Here is a 17,064-nt window from a genome sequence, read left to right as displayed (position 1 = left end):
CAGATTCCTTTGACTCTTAGTTAACTATCTTTCCTAACCTCAGACTAAGAAGAAATGACAATACCATTTTCATTTTATAGACTTGAGGATTATTTTTGAGACCTCACTCACCTTCAGATTGCTAACTATCCAAACACTTGTACTGGTGTCTCTTCAACTTTTGAATTTAATCAAGACACGGAGGGCTGAAAAAAAACCAGCCAAGACCCCTGGAATACAATAAGGACCCAGGAAGTCAACCTGGCTGTTTTACTATAATAGCGTCTCCAAGGGCAAAGTGGCTCCTTCAATCAAGTAGAAAGTATCTGTGGCAATTATTTTCGGCCGGCAGGGCAAAAAATGCTGGTACTAAATAAAGCTGGTGAGGTCTCTTCCAAGAGAGGATGAGGAAGAGTGGCTGGAACTGTTCGTTTTTCTAGGCCTTGAAATTATGCTTTTATATTCTTGTGCCAAAGAAAGACAAGTTCACATGAGCCTGGGATCTGTCTTGCCATAGGAATTCTTCACAAGTTTTTCTGAAGCTCTTAGTGAAAGAGCAATTCCCAACAATGTCCTGATCTATTGCTAAGCTTTCACGTCACAATGTTTTGAAAAATCAGTGACTCATATGGTGCTTGGAAAGAGAAATCTGACATTTTCCAGAACTCCCTGTAGGGTGATTCCTTCTTGCCACCTTTAAAAATGCCAGTTGCAGAAGGGATTATAGAGGTTGAAAGTTTTAAAGTGATATTTAGACTCCATGATCAGTTGCCAGGATTTTCTTCCCCCGCTATTAAGTGACCTGGATTTTCCTTTAGGTAAAAATTATCAGTGCCAGAAAAGCTTTCACAAAGTCATTTTTTCTAAACAGGTTCATATTAGAATTAAATATTTGATATTTGTTACTAATTTAAAATGCCAAATTACCTCACTTATTGTTAGAATAAATAGGGTAATAATATGATCTTTCTGTAAACCTACAGAAGTTTATTATGCAGTTGGGTCAATCATTTTTTTTTAAAAAATTGAGGAAATGGGGAAGATGTATGAAATATGCTTAACCCTTTGTTTAAGTTCACAGAGTTTGGAGTCTGAAAGATGTGGGATCGGTTGCCAGTTCTGCCCCTTATCTTAGTTGGTGGCTTTGAGCAACATACTTCATCACTCTGAGCCTGTTTCCTCTTCTGTAAAACAGACACATTAACATCTACCTCTCAGAGTTGTATAGATTAAATGACGTGGGTATGTAAAGGATGTAGCACAGGCCAATGCACTTAAAACATAGTATCTTCTTTAAAAATTAGAACTTTGCTACAACCTCCTGAATTAGTATTTAATTAACTTATCACTTACTATTTCAATATTTTCCTTTCCTGCATTTGTAAGTATTTTCGGGCCAGTAGTCCATAATGATGGTGATAGCAGGCATGCTTTTCTCCTTAGTGATTTTGAGAAAATGCTTCCAGAATATGTAATTTACATAGTTATCATTTTAACGTAGTGTGCTCTTTCTACTTTTCTAGGTTTTTTAAAATTAATAATGGATGGTGAATTACATAAAATACTTTTAGCATATATCAAAGTTATCTTTTTGTTGCTTCTTTGGCCAAATAATATGGTAAATTAAAGCACTGGATTAAAAAAAAACATTGAATTATTTTTACATTCCTGAGATAGATTGTATGTGGTCATGGTGAATTATTATTTTAATATAAGGCTGAATTTTAAAAAATATTTTATTTATTTATTCATGAGAGACACACAAAGAGAGAGAGAGAGAGGAGAGAGAGAGAGAGAAAGAGAGAGAGGCAGAGACGCAGGCAGAGGGAGAAGCAAGCTCCTTGCAGGGAGCCCGACATGGGACTCGATCCCAGGTCTCCAGGATCAGGCCCCAGGCTGAAGGCGGTGCTAAACCGCAGAGCCCCCGGGCTGCCCTGAATTGCTTTTATTTAGGATTTTTGCATCAATATTTATTAGTTAGATTGGTCTGTATTAGTCTGTCTGTGTTCTCTCTGCCTGGTTTTGGATGAAGGTTATGAATCTTTTAAATTTTAATTATATATTTATTTTTTAAAAAGATTTGAGGGAGAAAGAGAGATAGCTGAAGCAAGCATGCGGTGGGGGTGAGGGGATGGGAGATGCAGAGGGAGAGAGAATCCTCAAGCAGACTCCCTGCTGAGTGTAGAGTCCTGGGCTCCATTCAAGGACCCTGAGATCATGACCTGAGCCAAAATCTAGAGCCAACAGCTTAACTGATTGAGCCACCCAGGTGTCCCCCCTCCTTCCTTTTTTTTTTTTTAAGAGAAAACCAGTATGCAGGGCCGGAGCAGGGTTGGGGGGGTGGGGTGCAGTACAGGAGCAGAGGGAGAGGGAGACAGAGAATCTTAAGCAGGATCCACATCAGTGTGGAGCCCAGTGTGGGGCTCCATCCTACGATCCTGAAATCCTGACCTGAGCTGAAATCAGGAGTCAGAGGCTAAACCAACTGAGCCACCCAGGCACCCCAGGTTATGAATCTTTATAAAAAGAATTGATGCAGATTCTTTCTCTATGGATTTGAATAGTTTAAATAAGATACCGATTAGCTCCTCCTCGAAAACGCAATAATTTTGAAATCATCTGAGTCTGAAATTTCTTTAGTAGTTCTTGGCTCTTTGGGTTTTGTTTTTTTTTTCCCCCCTGACACCTCTGTTTCAGACCTTTTAATGCTGTCCTTCATATCTTCTCATTATGCTTCCTATTTTGTATCAGCTTGTTCTGTGCTGCTGGGTACATTCTAGATGTTTCCAATGGAAAGAAGTGTCTGATCATCTAAGCTTAATTGATGTTTTAACTTGTCCATTAAGTTTTTAATTTTAATAGCTATTTTTTTTTTTTTTACTTTACTAGTTCTATTTGTTTGTTCTAAAGTAATCTACTTTTCCTCACCTTTTAAAAACCTCTACACAGCCACATGACTGGCACGTGGATCACAGTTATGTGGTCATAAAATATGACTATCACCCTAGATTTCCTCCTGCCCCTTTGCAGACTGTAACTGCGCCCTCCCAGAGCTAACTCTATAAGGACTTGTTTCATCATCCATTCATTTTACTTGTCGATGAATTGTGTGTGTATGGGCTCCTATAGTAGGTACTCTTCAGTACCTGACTTCCTGTACTCCACATATTTGTGAGATTTGGCTATGTTGTTTTATAGGTATTTCATTGTGTGAAGAAACCACCAAATGGTAGTTATTTATCCATTCTCTTGCTGATGGGCATTTGGGCTCTTTTGGGAGCTTTTTGACTATTATGAATAAAGCTGCTATGAACATTGCTGTACAAGTCTTTTTTGTGGACATAAGGACTCATTTCCCTTGGATACATGCTCAGGAGGGAAACTGTTGAGTACTGGTATAGGCACATATTTAGCCTTAGAGAAACTGCCTATTTTCCATATGGGTTGTGCCTTTTTCATTCCCTTCAGTGATATATGGGAGTTCCAGTTTCACCAGAGCTTGCTATGGTCAATCTTTGTAGTTTTATTTATCATCAGTCTTTATAGTTTCAGCTATTTTTATTTGCATTCCTGGTAAGGAATGATGTTGAGCACATTTTTACACCCTTATTGGCAAACAGACATATTTTTAAACCTCTTGTTTTAATGTTTCTAGTTCTTGTACTAATCTTCCTATTTGTTGTGTCTTTTGTTTCTCATCATGGTGGTTCATTTTCTCATGTGGTTCTAATTTTGAATGTGAATTAATTTTGTTGGTTTTTTTTTTCTCCTTTCCAGGAGACCTAGGTTATACCCTAACAGACTGATTTTGCATTTGCCCTTTCTAGAACCCCAAGGATTTCAATATTTTAAAGCCATTTTTATATAATATCTCAGCTTGACTATATCATCTCACCATTGTAACATTGGAATCATGTCAATTTTTAGGAGAGGAAAAAGCTTATTCTGTGACTTAAGAAATAATCCCATATAATACTATTAAGATGTGGTATATGTAGTGGATTCTCAATATCAATATTTCATGTCAGAATGTGCTTTTCAAATAATAAAATCCTTTCATCACCATTTAATTAAAGAATCACAAAAACTCAATGAAGCTGACAGAGTAGTTATCATGCCTTTTTGTTTTCCTTTTTGCAAATGAGGAAATGGAAATTCAGGTGTTAAATGATTAATCCAAGGCTACACATCCAATATGTGATAGAGCCAAGACTAGAACTTCTAATTCCTGGTCCAGTTCCTTTTTCAAAATATTCTCCACAGGCATAATTATTCTTTATTATATATCATAGATAGTGTAAATCAGTTATTTCCAAGAGAACTTAATGGATTCATGAATTGAATCATCAGTCTAGTATAGCACATGGTCAGGCATATGGGCCTTCAGTTCAGACTGCCTGAATCTCTGCTCCACGAAACCTTGGGCAAATTAGCCAATCTGAATCCCAATTATAAAATGGTGATAATGTTCACCTCATAGAATTTTTGTCAAGATTAAATGAGATTATACTTATAAGGCTCATATCATATCTCCTCAATATATGTTAGTTGTAATTATTCTTTCATCAAATTTTTTAATGAGACGGTTTATACAATATGCCTTCTACTGGTATCTCAATTGATTTCACATTGTTCTTCTCTTCTTTCCCCCAGGGGTTTTGCTTCTCTCATGTTGTTTGATACAAGATGGTACTAGACATTACAGAGATTATATGATATTTAAATCATAAGTCATTATGTCATCTCTCTGCTTTACTGGCACACATAGCGAAGCTTTATTAAAATATTGTTTAAGCCAAGAATTTCTCATGAAATATTAGGCTTGCTAATTTTTTCCCTAAGTTTTTTGGCCAAAAGCCTAGATGCCTTGTGTTTCCAATATAATATTTTACTGAATTTAATATATGCTAGAAGTTCAGACAAATGGGAACAAAGAAAAGAAACTTTTTTTTTTCAGGTGAAATCTTGTACCCCAAATCGCAGCCTTTTGCCACTTCTCTTTTCCATTCTGCCAATGACACAGCAAATTCAGTGCCTTGGCCAAGTGCTTGGCACATGTAAGTGTCTGAGAGTGACAGGTTCTTGGGAGAAACTGGTGCCTTTATCTGAAGTATGCCTGTAATTGTCCTATGTGTTAGGGATCCTAAAATGGGTGAGAGAGTGCAATTCTAGATGGGTGTTGCTGCTTGTTTTGAACGGGTGGTTGTGAGAGTGTCTCGTAGGCTGTGAGTTATGCAGTCATTCCCACAGGGAAATAAAACTTGGGCTTAAAAGTCAATATTTGGAGGTGACTACTTATGGCAGAAGATTTTGATTTGTTTTCTTGTTTAAAAGAAAATTACATCCTTCTTTGGACTTTCCCTCTCTCTGGAGCAAAGTTAGGGTATGGGACCGTGTAAAGAATGTCCAAAGGGTTTAGTCAACCAGCTCACTCTAATGCTCATGTGATAGAAGAATGGTTCTCCCTCCCTTCTTCTTTTTTTTTCCAAAGGAAAATAATCAGTAGCCAGCTTGGTATCATCACTCTTTTTCTGAAACTACTGGTTGTGATTTTGGTTTGTATTCTTGCTTTCATGTCACTCTCCAGGCTATGTTAAGTTTTCCACAGCATAGGATATTGCTTCCAATTGGCATATACTATCAGGCCACAGCTTTTTAGGCCAGAGGTCAATCCCTGACCCAAAGTGAAGTAGTGAAAAGTTGTTCAGTCATGCATAAGATACAAAGATGAGCTGCACAAAGTAGATTCTTTGTTTAATACCTTGAAATGGACAATCTGAGAAGTGGAGATAGTTGTGGGCCCTGGTGCTAGAAAATTTCACCTGATATAGGAGTGATTGATAAAGGTCACATGCAAGGCGGATGGAAGGATAGAAGGGCACAGAAGGGTAAAAGGAAGCTCAGAAGCTTGAGACAGAAAGATGGAATGGAGGAGTGGACTGTCCCTACTCAGGTTAGACTTGACCCAGCCACATTTGTCCTCAGACCGGATAATTCTGCTTTCCCTAGATTCCAAGGCAGAGATGTGTCCTTTCAATAGCACCCCCATATCCACACTCCAATCCCCTGAGGGGTTAAGTGCCATCTCTGGAGACAGATCAGTGATATGGAGGTAATTAATATAAATTCTAATCTCAGTTCTTTCCCTATAAAAGAAGTACAATAAAGATGGTTATTTCAAAAGATATCATACTATTTTTAATACAGTAGTAAGCTCTGTACTACCTTGATGGATAATCTCCTCAAATCACACCTGATTTACTCAAAGGTGAACACATCGAAGATATTCATAGAATTATTAATCAAGATGAAAAACCCAAATTCATTTTCCGATAGCTTCCCTTAGTAAGGAGACAACCACCTTTCTTTCACAGATATGCAGCCCGGGTTCATTACCTTTATGACAACCATTATCCTCTTCTTGTTGAACTAAAAAGAGCCTGCTCACTATAACCCAGCAATATGTTACCACGGTTATCTTAAAAAAATAATAGAAAAAATCCTTTGATTCTCTTATTACTGGAAACACATTCTATGATCTATCTAGAAGTGAAATGTCTTCCTAAAGTGGCATTAGAGCTAGAAGATACACTTATAATTATGATTATAAGAATTTCTCTTTATGCCATCCATTGTAGGCATCTGTATTTGACTTAACTATGCATTGTATTAATATGTGATGAAAAGATTCATGTAGGTTTATTCTTCTATAAGACAACAAGATAAAATTGTGAACTGATATGTGCATGTAGGGGGGTGGCATGCACAGGTTGTGAGGTGTTGGAGGATACATTGTAACCTGTGAAAGATGGTTAACAGTACACTTTAAGGGATTTAAACAGTGGAGAATTCTGTTTATGTCTACATTCGAAGGCATGATGAACATGTAGGGTATCTGAACGAGATTAATTTTTTTTAATTCGCTCTACTTAACTAGTGTTGGAACAAAACCCCAACTACTGTGAGTCAAAGAGCAAATACCTAGATATGGAAGAGCTGGTCTAAATCCACTTGACTCTGATAATATTAAAGGTCAATAGTCTTTCACTTAACAATTACTGATAATGTGTATAAATAGTACATATTGTAGCTCTAAAAGAAAAATGGGAATGAAGTGGCATTAAGCAGTATTGTGCTGTTGTTATTTATGAACACATTACTTATTTTATGCAGTGGGCAGATTAAATGATAAAAATAATAGAAAAAGAAGCTCTTTGTCTCTAGTATGAAGTGTATAATTGCAGATGATGTGTGATGGTTAGTGGCACGAAGGTCACAGAGGGCATTCTTCTTAGAGCCAATTAACTGGCAGGTAAGACTTTCTTGATCAATTTAGAAAGAGGGCATTGGTCACCATAGTGTGAATGGCTAAGGGCAATTTGTTACTACCCATAGAAAAAGATATTATTTATTTTAATAAGATTTTATTTATTTGAGAAAGAGGGAAGGAGAGCATAAGCTGAGGGAGGGGCAGAGGGAGAGGAAGAGGAACATGCAGACTCCAAGCGGACCAGGGAGCCCGACATAAGGCTCGATCTCACAACCCGGGGTGAAATCAGAAGTCAGACGGTTGAACCACCCAGGCACCTCAAAGAGAAAAAAGTCCTATGTAGTAGATATACAGAGTGAATATATTGACCTTCACATATCAGTGATGATGACAACACCTGTAGAAAAAAGATGAAGGTGGAAAGGGGAATAACTATGACAGATAACTTACCTGCTTTCCATATTGTGAGGCATCAATAATGAAGCCTACCCAAAGTTCTCACACTTATGGACCGTGAACATTTGGAAATATGACTCTAAATTCAGCAGAATAATGTACAGATGATTCAATAGCAAATTCAGATGTGGGGGAAAAAGGCTTTGCATCTTTGTGAAGACATTTTCCCCTTAGATTCTACATTGCTGATTAAATAAAAGAAAATAGCATTCAGAACCCCAGTTGATATCTTCTCAGGTAAAGATTCTTCTCAGGTAAGATTCAGTTCATTTAACTCAACGTTTCCTTCATGATGGAACTAAGGGGTTCACTCAGTGACACCAAGAGGCTCATTTCGGTCATCTGGAAGACGGTAATGTCAGGAAAGAGAGGGAGCATGTGAAAATCACCTTCATCTTCTCTGGCTCCATGTGATCATAACAAAAGAGACTATGTGATGACTGAGGTAAACAAGTGATTCCCAAACTTGGCTAGTTATGACTCTTATCTGGAGAAATTTGCTAGAAATACATATACAAGCCCCTTCATTGGAAAGTTTGAGTGGGGTGAACCTTACTAGTGCTGGAGAAAAACCGTTGGGAATGATGTGTAGTTGCTCAAGAAAAAAATAAACCTGAGTTCCAGAACACATCCTTTTGACTACTATTACTTATGCTAAAATGAAAAGACTGTATTTTTTATTCTTTCGCTTTTTCAATTTAAATTCAATTAATTAAAATGTAATTTATTATTCGTTTTAGAAGTAGAGGTCAGTGATTCATCAGTTTTATATAATACCCAGTGCTCATTTTATTATGTGCCCTTCTTAAGGTCCATCACCCAGTTACCCCATCCCCCAATCCCTCATCCTGTGTCCCCTCCAGTGACCCTTAGTTTGCTTCCTTTTTTTTTTTTTTTCTTAGTTTGCTTCCTGGTTAAGAGTCTCCTATGGTTTGTCTCCCTCTCTGATTTCTTCTTGTTTTATTTTTTCCTCTCTTCCCCTATGATCCTCTGTTTTGTTTCTTAAATTCCACATGAGTTAAATCATATAATTCTCTTTCTCTGATTGACTTATTTCACTTAGCATAATACCCTCTAGTTCCATCCACGTAATTGTAAATGGTTAAGATTTCATTTCTTTTGATGCCTGAGTAGTATTCCACTGAGTATATATATCTTCCTTATCCGTTCATCTGCCAATGCACATCTGGGCACTTTCCACAGCTGGGCTATTGTGGACATTGCTGCTGTAAACATGGGGGTGCCCCTTCGTATAACTACCTACAGTACCTACCTACTATCTTTGGGGTAGTGCACTTCCTAGTAGTGCAATTGCTGAGTTGTAGGCTAGCTCAGTTTTCAGCTTTTTGAGGAACCTTCATACTGTTTTCTAGAGTGGCCACACCAGCTTGCATTCCCACCAACAGTGTCAGAGGGTTCCCCTTTCTTTGCATCCTCGCCAACATTCGTTGTTTCCTGTCTTGTTAATTTTAGCCATTCTGGCTGGTGTGAGGTGCTAGCTCATTGTAATTTTCATTTGTATTTCCCTGATGCCCAGTGATGTTGAACATTTTTTCATGTGTCTGTTGGCGATTTGTATGTCTTCTTTGAAGAAATGTGTGTTCATGTTTTCTGCCCATTTCTTGATTGGATTATTTGTTCTTTGGCTGTTGAGTTTGCTAAGTTCTCTATAGATTTTGGACCCTAGCCCTTTATCTGATAAGACATTTGCAAATATCTTCTCCCATTCTGTCAGTTGTCTTTTGGTTTTGTTAACTGTTTTGTTTGCTATTCAAAAACTTTTTATTTTGATGAAGTCCCAATAGTTCATTTTTGCCCTTGCCTTTGGAGACCTGTCTAGTAATAAGCTGCTGTGGCTAAGGTCACAAACGTTGCTGCCTGTCTTCTCCTTTAGGATTTTGATGGATTCCATCTCCCATTTATGCCTTTCATACATTTTGAGTCTATTTTTTTGTGTGTCATGTGAGGAAAGGGTCCAGTTTCATTCTTCTGCATGTGGCTGTCCAATTTTCTCAACCCCATTTGTTGAAAATATTGTCTTTTTTACCATTGAGTATTCTTTCCTGCATTGTCAAAGATCAGTTGACCATAGAGTTGAGGGTGCATTTTCGGAATCTCTATTCTGTTCCATTGTTTTTGTGCTCATACCGTACTGTTTTGATGCTTACAGGTTTGTAATAGAGCTTGAAGTCCAGAATTGTGATGCCACCAGTTTTGGTTGTCTTTTTCAACATTCTTTTGGCTACTCGGAGTCTTTTCTGGTTCCATGCAAATTCTAGGATTATTTATTCCAGCTGTGTGAAATAAATTGATGGTATTTTGATAGGGATTGCACTGAATGTACAGATTGCTCTAGACAGCATAGACATTTTAACAACACTTGTTCTTCCAATCCATGAGCATGGAACGTTCTTCCATTTTTTTGGGTCTTCTTCAATCACTTTCATGAGTGCTCTGTAGTTTTCTGAGATCAGATCTGTTGCCTCTTTGATTAGGTTTACTCCAAGATATCTCATGGTTTTGGGTGCAATTGTAAATGGGATCAACTCCTTAATTTCTCCTCTGTCTCATGTTTGTGTATAGAAACGCACCTGATTTCTGTGCATTGGTTTTATATCTTGCCGCTTTGCTGAATTCTTGTGTGAGTTCTAGCCATTTTGGGGTGGAGTCTTTTGGGTTTTCCACAGAGTATCATGTCATCTGCCAAGAGTGAGAGTTTGACTTCTTCTATGCCAATTTGGGTGCCTTTTCTTTCTTTTTGTTCTCTGATGACTGAGGCTAGGATTGCTAGTACTCTGTTGAACAACAGTGGTGAGAGTGGACATCCCTGGTGTGCTCCTGACCTTAGGAGAAAAACTCTCAGCTTTTCCTCATTGAGAATGATATTCATGGTCAGAATTTCATAAATGGCCTTTATCATATTGAAGTGTGTTCTCTCTATCTGTGAGGGATTTTTATCAAGAAAGGATAATGTACTTTGTCAAATGCTTTTTCTGCATCTGTTGAGAGGATCATATGGTCCTTGTTCTTCCTTTTATTAATGTAGTGTATCACATTGATTGATCTGCAGATGTTGAACCACCCTTGTAGCCCAGGAAAAAATTACATTTGGTTGTGATGAATAATCCTCTTAATGTACTGTTGGATCCTATTGGCTAGTGTCTTAGGGAGAATTTTTCCATTCATGTTCATCAGGGATATTGGTTTGTAATTCTCCTTTTTGGTGGGGTTGCATTTAACTGTAGATAATAGGTCAATAAGGGAATTGTCACAGAACTCCAAAGAATGCAGTACAGAATAAGTGATGAAAGATACATTGGAAGATAACTATAAAAATTGATCAGTAAACCTTAGGGAAAAGTCCGGACATCCAGCTATTTAATTAAAGATGTTATAAAATTTATTGATATAGCTGTTTCACTTAATGGAAACTTCCACATAGAATCTATATATAAAAGTAATGAAGTGCATGACAAGTGGCAAATATGAAATAAAATTGTCAAAGTAGGGTATTATCTCAGCAGTTGGTGTTGATTTACATCTATTGATTATCTTGGCTGACACCCAATATTATTATAAGTGAAAGAATAATAACCCTATTTAATCAAGCAAAGAGAAAGAGTAATTTATTATGTAATATCAAACCAGTATATTTTCACAGTAGAATAAACACAATCCGGGAAGTGAAGAAAATAACTCATTGTTTTAGGCACATGGCTAGTAGCAAGACTAATCAATGGATCAATCAACTATACTTATTAGGGCCTACTATGGGCTAGACACTTCTATTAAATGCAGAGGACATAAAGACAAACAGACATGGTCCCAGATCTCAAATATCAGTTATGTGATCTCAAATACCAGTCTTTTGGTATCTAATCTAGAGCTAAGCTGATTTTTAAGTAGCTCGTGAGTAGTAGCACAAAAACAGATGACGCACAATCCTTTAAGAGAAATTTTAGAAAAATCTCTCAGTGATATTAGTAACCTTGTTATTTTTCAAATAAATCTTTATGCATTTTAACAAATATTAAGGAATTAAAATTTATAAAATTGATTTTGGTTAATTAAATGTCAAATCTGTGAGTGTAAAATTTGATTTGGTTAAGGCTCATCTTTTATAGATATGTACCTATTTAAAAGTAAAAAGTTGTCTTGAGATGAGTCATCTCTATATTCAACAGATCATATATATAGCATATTAAATAATTTTAAAAAGTCACTCTTGACTTTATTCAATCAGCTTAGTTTTGTTAACACTGAAGTGGCTAAAAGATATGAGGGAACTAGTGATCACCTGGGTATCAAAATGATAAATGTGATTCTGTTTAGTGTAATTAGCTATGCTTCTCTTGACATTGCCTGTATAGTGGTATAATTTACAAGTATTGTGAGAGGTTACTTTTATGGATAAATCCCCATTTCTCTGTGATAATGACATGTAAGTTGATAACCAGCTTTATGTAAATGCAGCCTTACAAAATACTTCCATGACAGAAACATGCTTAGGAGATTGGTAGAATATTTAGAAAATATTTTCAGGATTGACTTAATAGTTACTGATTCTGTTTTGCTTAGCTTTCAGGAAACATTAGGAGGATTTTTCTTAATGAAGTTTTATATATACAACAAAGGGTAACAATTCAAGCTAAGTGACACAGAACATGTTTGTCCATCCTTATGAAACCTATTTAGGTAAACATCAGAATTCTATATTTAGGTGAAGGTCCAATCATGTATGCCAGATAAACAAGTATTACAGATTTCCCAAGAGTGAGTACACAATACAATAAACTGAACACAAGAACTATAGGGAGGAAGCATAAATTCTCTTTTTTATCAAACATAATTCTTTAAAATCTAACAATGTCTGCAGGTCCCCATATGAAAATCCATGATATTTATACTAGTAGGGCACAGAATTGTAGTAGAAAGCTTTGGCTGCTTAGCATGACAGTGCAGGTAACTTTTAGTATTTTAAAATTTATTAATTTATATTTATGCAAAACATATCACTAATGTTCCATCCACATTTGATTCACTCTTAACATCTGCATTAAAAATTATAACATTAAAAATCAATAACATTTTGATTCACTTTTTACATGTGCATTAAAATTAGAGCAGTACCAAATGGATACACATGTGACACCACTGGGCATTTATGTAAAAAAAAAGTATACTCTTCCACTTTGAAATAGACACTTTTATATATATATATTTAAATAGGCAAATGAGACCACTTGCCTATGCTCCTGAATCTTGAATAATGTGGAATTTTAGGGCTCAGGATCATAACTATATCCAGCTATGAATAGAGAGCTTTAGCTGGCCTGCTACTGAAGGACTGAATGTATTTACACTTTGAAGTTTAGTCTGGAAAAAACACATTATTCCCGATTCCCTTACTAGAGAGGGAAAAATGGAACCTTGAGTATAATTTTTCAAACATCCAAACTCTTTTCCATGATCTTTCTGGTTAAGGCTTTGGCTTTACAAAGCTACCATAAATGACTTCTTGGTAACAGAAACAATTTAGATGAGGAAAAGAGACTGGTAAAGGCAGCATCAGTATTCTAACGGTAATGAACCATTATTCTCCTCCAATAGATAATAGATTTAAGCGTTTTGTTTTCTCAGTGATTAGAGAATGTGTCCTCTTAATCCTCTTCCAATAACATCTGGGGACGCCGACAAAAAGGAAAACATGTTCTTACATATAAGAGTATAACCATACTGAATACTCATGGTGACATCTATGCCTGAGAGATATTTACCAGACTTAAAATTATGAGAAATTATAGCTGTTGACTTACCACTTAAAGTAGCTTACATATCTTAAGACAGCCTGCTATTCTTAAAGGTAAAGTGGCTTAATCATTAGAAAATCATCAGTAATGAACATATGAAGCAGTAAAATCTTGGAAAACAAAATAAAAAAGAAATATCAACATAGGAAATACAATATTCATTGGTAAAGTGACACTGTAAATAAAACAAAAATTTTACACAAAAGTGTAAAAATTAAGATGCCACTTTCTGAAGGTCAAGCTGATGATCCATCAAGTAGGTTATAACTGCATTATTTTAAATCCCTGTATTGTTTAAAGACATCCCTTCACATGTCTGCACGAACAAAAGAAGCAAAAACTCCATCTTCCCTAGCCAAGAGGCTTTCTGGAGTGTCATATTCTAAAATATTTCCTCGCTTCATCACAATAACCAGGTCTGCCGTCAGAATAGTGTGAACCCGATGCTGTGAGTGAAAAAAAATACACATATTACAAATTTCAGGGCTTGAACCAAAGCAATGGAATATGCATATCTCACCAATTATTTATCTTGGGGTACTAGGGGGTACTAGAAGCACAGCCTCTTTTTCTGTCTTATTTAAAACACCATTATTTACATACTTTTAAATACTGGTGAGTGTGTGTGACTGGGTCTTGGATGGGCTGTGTTAAATTCAGTGTAGCTAATATAGTAGTTTCAACACATTCATGGAAGTGTAAGGAGGCTAATTTTGTTTGTCAAATAATTAAATGATAAGAACCATTGTGAACCAGTTGCGTTATAGTTTAGACTAAAATCATCTCTTGTGTAGAGTCAACTCATTTGTGGGCTAACACACAATTTGAAGAGCCCTGGAAGATGGTTCAATTCTGGAAACACAATATGGGAAAGTCCATTCTGGCATGCAGTATTAGAATGGATTATCCAGGACTTTACACATGCTGCCTCTTAGTCTTTCGAGATCATTGCCACACACTTGTCCTCTCTTTTCACCTAGTACCCTTTGGAGAGAAGCTTTGGGATTAGTAATTAATAATAATAAAAGCTAGCACTTACTGAGTTTAAACTATACATTAAGTGCTTCACACACATACTTGTTAATCATCAAAACATTCCTCAAATATGAGTGTTTTCAATGTGTGAGATCATTGTGGCTCACAGAGATAAAGCAAAATCAAGAGATCACATAGATAATAAAAGCAGCAAAACCAGCATCAAAATCAGACTTATTGACTTCAAAGCATGAGACATTTCTGCCTTGCAAATTGTTTCATAGGGAGTATCTGCTATCTTTGAGGACTTTTTCACCAGCTATTTTTAGCGTTATGACTTAGAACATAGGCTTTGAGGTTAGACTGGGCTTGTTTTTTGCTTTCCCCACCTGTTTGGCTGTACAATCCTGATCAACAAACATAACTTTTATATGCCTCAAGTTCCACATGTATAAAATGATGGTAATAACAGTACCTGCCTCACAGAATGGCGGTGAGGATCAAATGAGATAATCCATTAAAAAAATTCAGCAGCTTGTCTGACACATACAAGCACATACTAAATGTCAGCTACTATTATTTTTTATTTTTACAATTTATAAGGGAAAAATCTGTGCCATGGGTCTTTTTACTTCTCTTGGTAAGATAGGTGCTATGCAGTAGAAATATAATGTGAACCACAAATGTGAGACACATGTATTTTAAAATTTGTTAAAAGACACATTTTTCAAGGCACAAATAAACAGGTGAAATCTAGAAATCTATGTGAAGTTGTATGTAATCCAGTTGATTTTTTTTGAAGGAAGCTCCATATTTTATGTGGGGCTTGAACTCATGACCCTGAGGATCAAGAGTCACATGTTCTAACAACTGAGCCAGCCAGGCATCCCATGAACTCCATTTTAATAATATATTTTAATCCAATATATTAAAAACATTTCATTGGATAACCAATATAAAAACTATTAATGGTATCTTTTACATGTTTCTATTAGGACTAAGTCTTTGAAGGCCAGTGTGTATTTCACACTTACAACATGTCTTAATCTGGACTACCCATATTTCAAGTGCTCAGTAGCCACATGTGGCTCTGGGTTACCATACTGAACCTGGACTATGCAGGTCAAAACATGAGCATGCTGATGCCAAACCCAGAAATATCATCTGCTTACCAGATACACAGTTTTCCAAAATGCCTTCTCCTAACAACTCTGAGTCCAACCTAAAGCCATCCCCAGGGCAAAGACCTATCTTCTGCCCTGGGCCCTTAAATGGGGTAGTCTCCATGCTTATGCTTTCAGAGAAGCAGAAAGTCATGGTTTAGACAACTAGAGGAGAAAAGAAAGATAGATAGGGAGGATAATCAAGATGCCAAATCAGAACATGTACCACTATTTCCAAAATCCATAGACAAACCTATCATTCACTGAATATTGGTAATGAGAATATATATTTAGGAATTACTAAAATTTGCAGGATACTGTTTATTTATCTTTGAGAGAAGGCCAGAGTCACTAGTATACCCATGCATTTAGAAAAAAAAATAAACTTAAGGTTAATGAACTGGGTATTTTCCTTCCAAAAAAGATTAAGCCTTCAAAAACCATATCACAGATGCTAAAAAAAGAATTTGGCTCTAAATACATAAATAGAATGATATAAACATTGCCTTATTATGCTAAAATAATGGTTATTCAAGAAATAAAAATAAAAACATGGAAAAATCTTGGCCAATAGAAATAAATATATGTGATGATCATTTCATTAATCCAAATTCTTTTTTGCTTGAGAAAGTATGGTGTCAATTATAAGAGCAATGATGCAATTTTCAAAATACTCTAGAGAAATTAATCTAATCAAGAGTGGTGAATAAATCACTTCCATAAATAAATGCCGTGCGCTATTTTGGTGCATGAAGGCTTCTTACTTTTAGAAGCCAGAGAAAGTTATCTTTTGAAGTTCTTTCACAATTTTCAGTTGTAGTTAACAAAATTAACATAACAACTTTAAGCAGGGAAGAAAAATTAGTTACTGTTTAACAGAACTAAGAATCATTCTACTAGAGTTCTACCACAGGTTGCTGGTGTTTTCTTTGTGCAAAGCCTGGGAAGAGGAGTTGGTCCCATGGTAATTCATCCTACCCATGGCCTTCTGTGTTCCAATGGGGAGGTATCTTAGTGGCCACCTCCTCATTAGTGGTCTTGAAATGAAGAATGAGTGAAAGATACAGAAGTCTATAGAAAAGTATTCAGTCAATGTAGGCAGACAAGAAAGAGAACCTAATTTTTTGATTAAAGATACAAATAATGCTCAAATCATCTTCCAGGTATAAACTAAATGGGGCCAAAAAAAAAAAAAAAACCTAAATGGGGCCAGTTAACAATACCATGCTTCATGCAGAAGAGAGAAAACTAGTCTTTTGAGTAGGCAAGGGTCTGCTTCCCTCCTTTTACTTGCTCGTTTAAGGACAACAGGAACTTCTCCTCCCCCCGCTGCCCCTACCAAATATCTCCCTACCTTCTCCAGTGAGAAAATTCTGGAAATTTTAGAGAACTGTTTTTCAAGATAGCCAAT

At 36.3% G+C, this 17,064-nt stretch overlaps 1 protein-coding gene across 27 annotated transcripts in view; it reads right to left on the bottom strand.

Moving 5' to 3' along the window:
* Window positions 1–11,304: 11,304 nt before the first annotated feature.
* The window catches only part of ABCC9 (ATP binding cassette subfamily C member 9), a 151,014-nt gene continuing 145,254 nt past the window's right edge, over window positions 11,305–17,064 (bottom strand). For all 27 annotated transcript variants that reach the window (XM_072765827.1, XM_025995117.2, XM_072765842.1 and 24 more), the window contains one exon: window positions 11,305–13,961. Coding sequence is in view for 14 of the 27 variants with exons in the window: in XM_025995117.2 (XP_025850902.1) it covers window positions 13,824–13,961 (138 nt within the window). In the remaining 13 variants the exon portion in view is untranslated. The remainder of the gene's footprint in view (window positions 13,962–17,064) is intronic.

This window comes from Vulpes vulpes, chromosome 8 (genome assembly GCF_048418805.1).
Source record: "Vulpes vulpes isolate BD-2025 chromosome 8, VulVul3, whole genome shotgun sequence".
In the NCBI taxonomy this organism is placed as follows: Eukaryota; Metazoa; Chordata; class Mammalia; order Carnivora; family Canidae; genus Vulpes; species Vulpes vulpes.
This window is presented reverse-complemented; position numbering and strand designations above follow the sequence as displayed.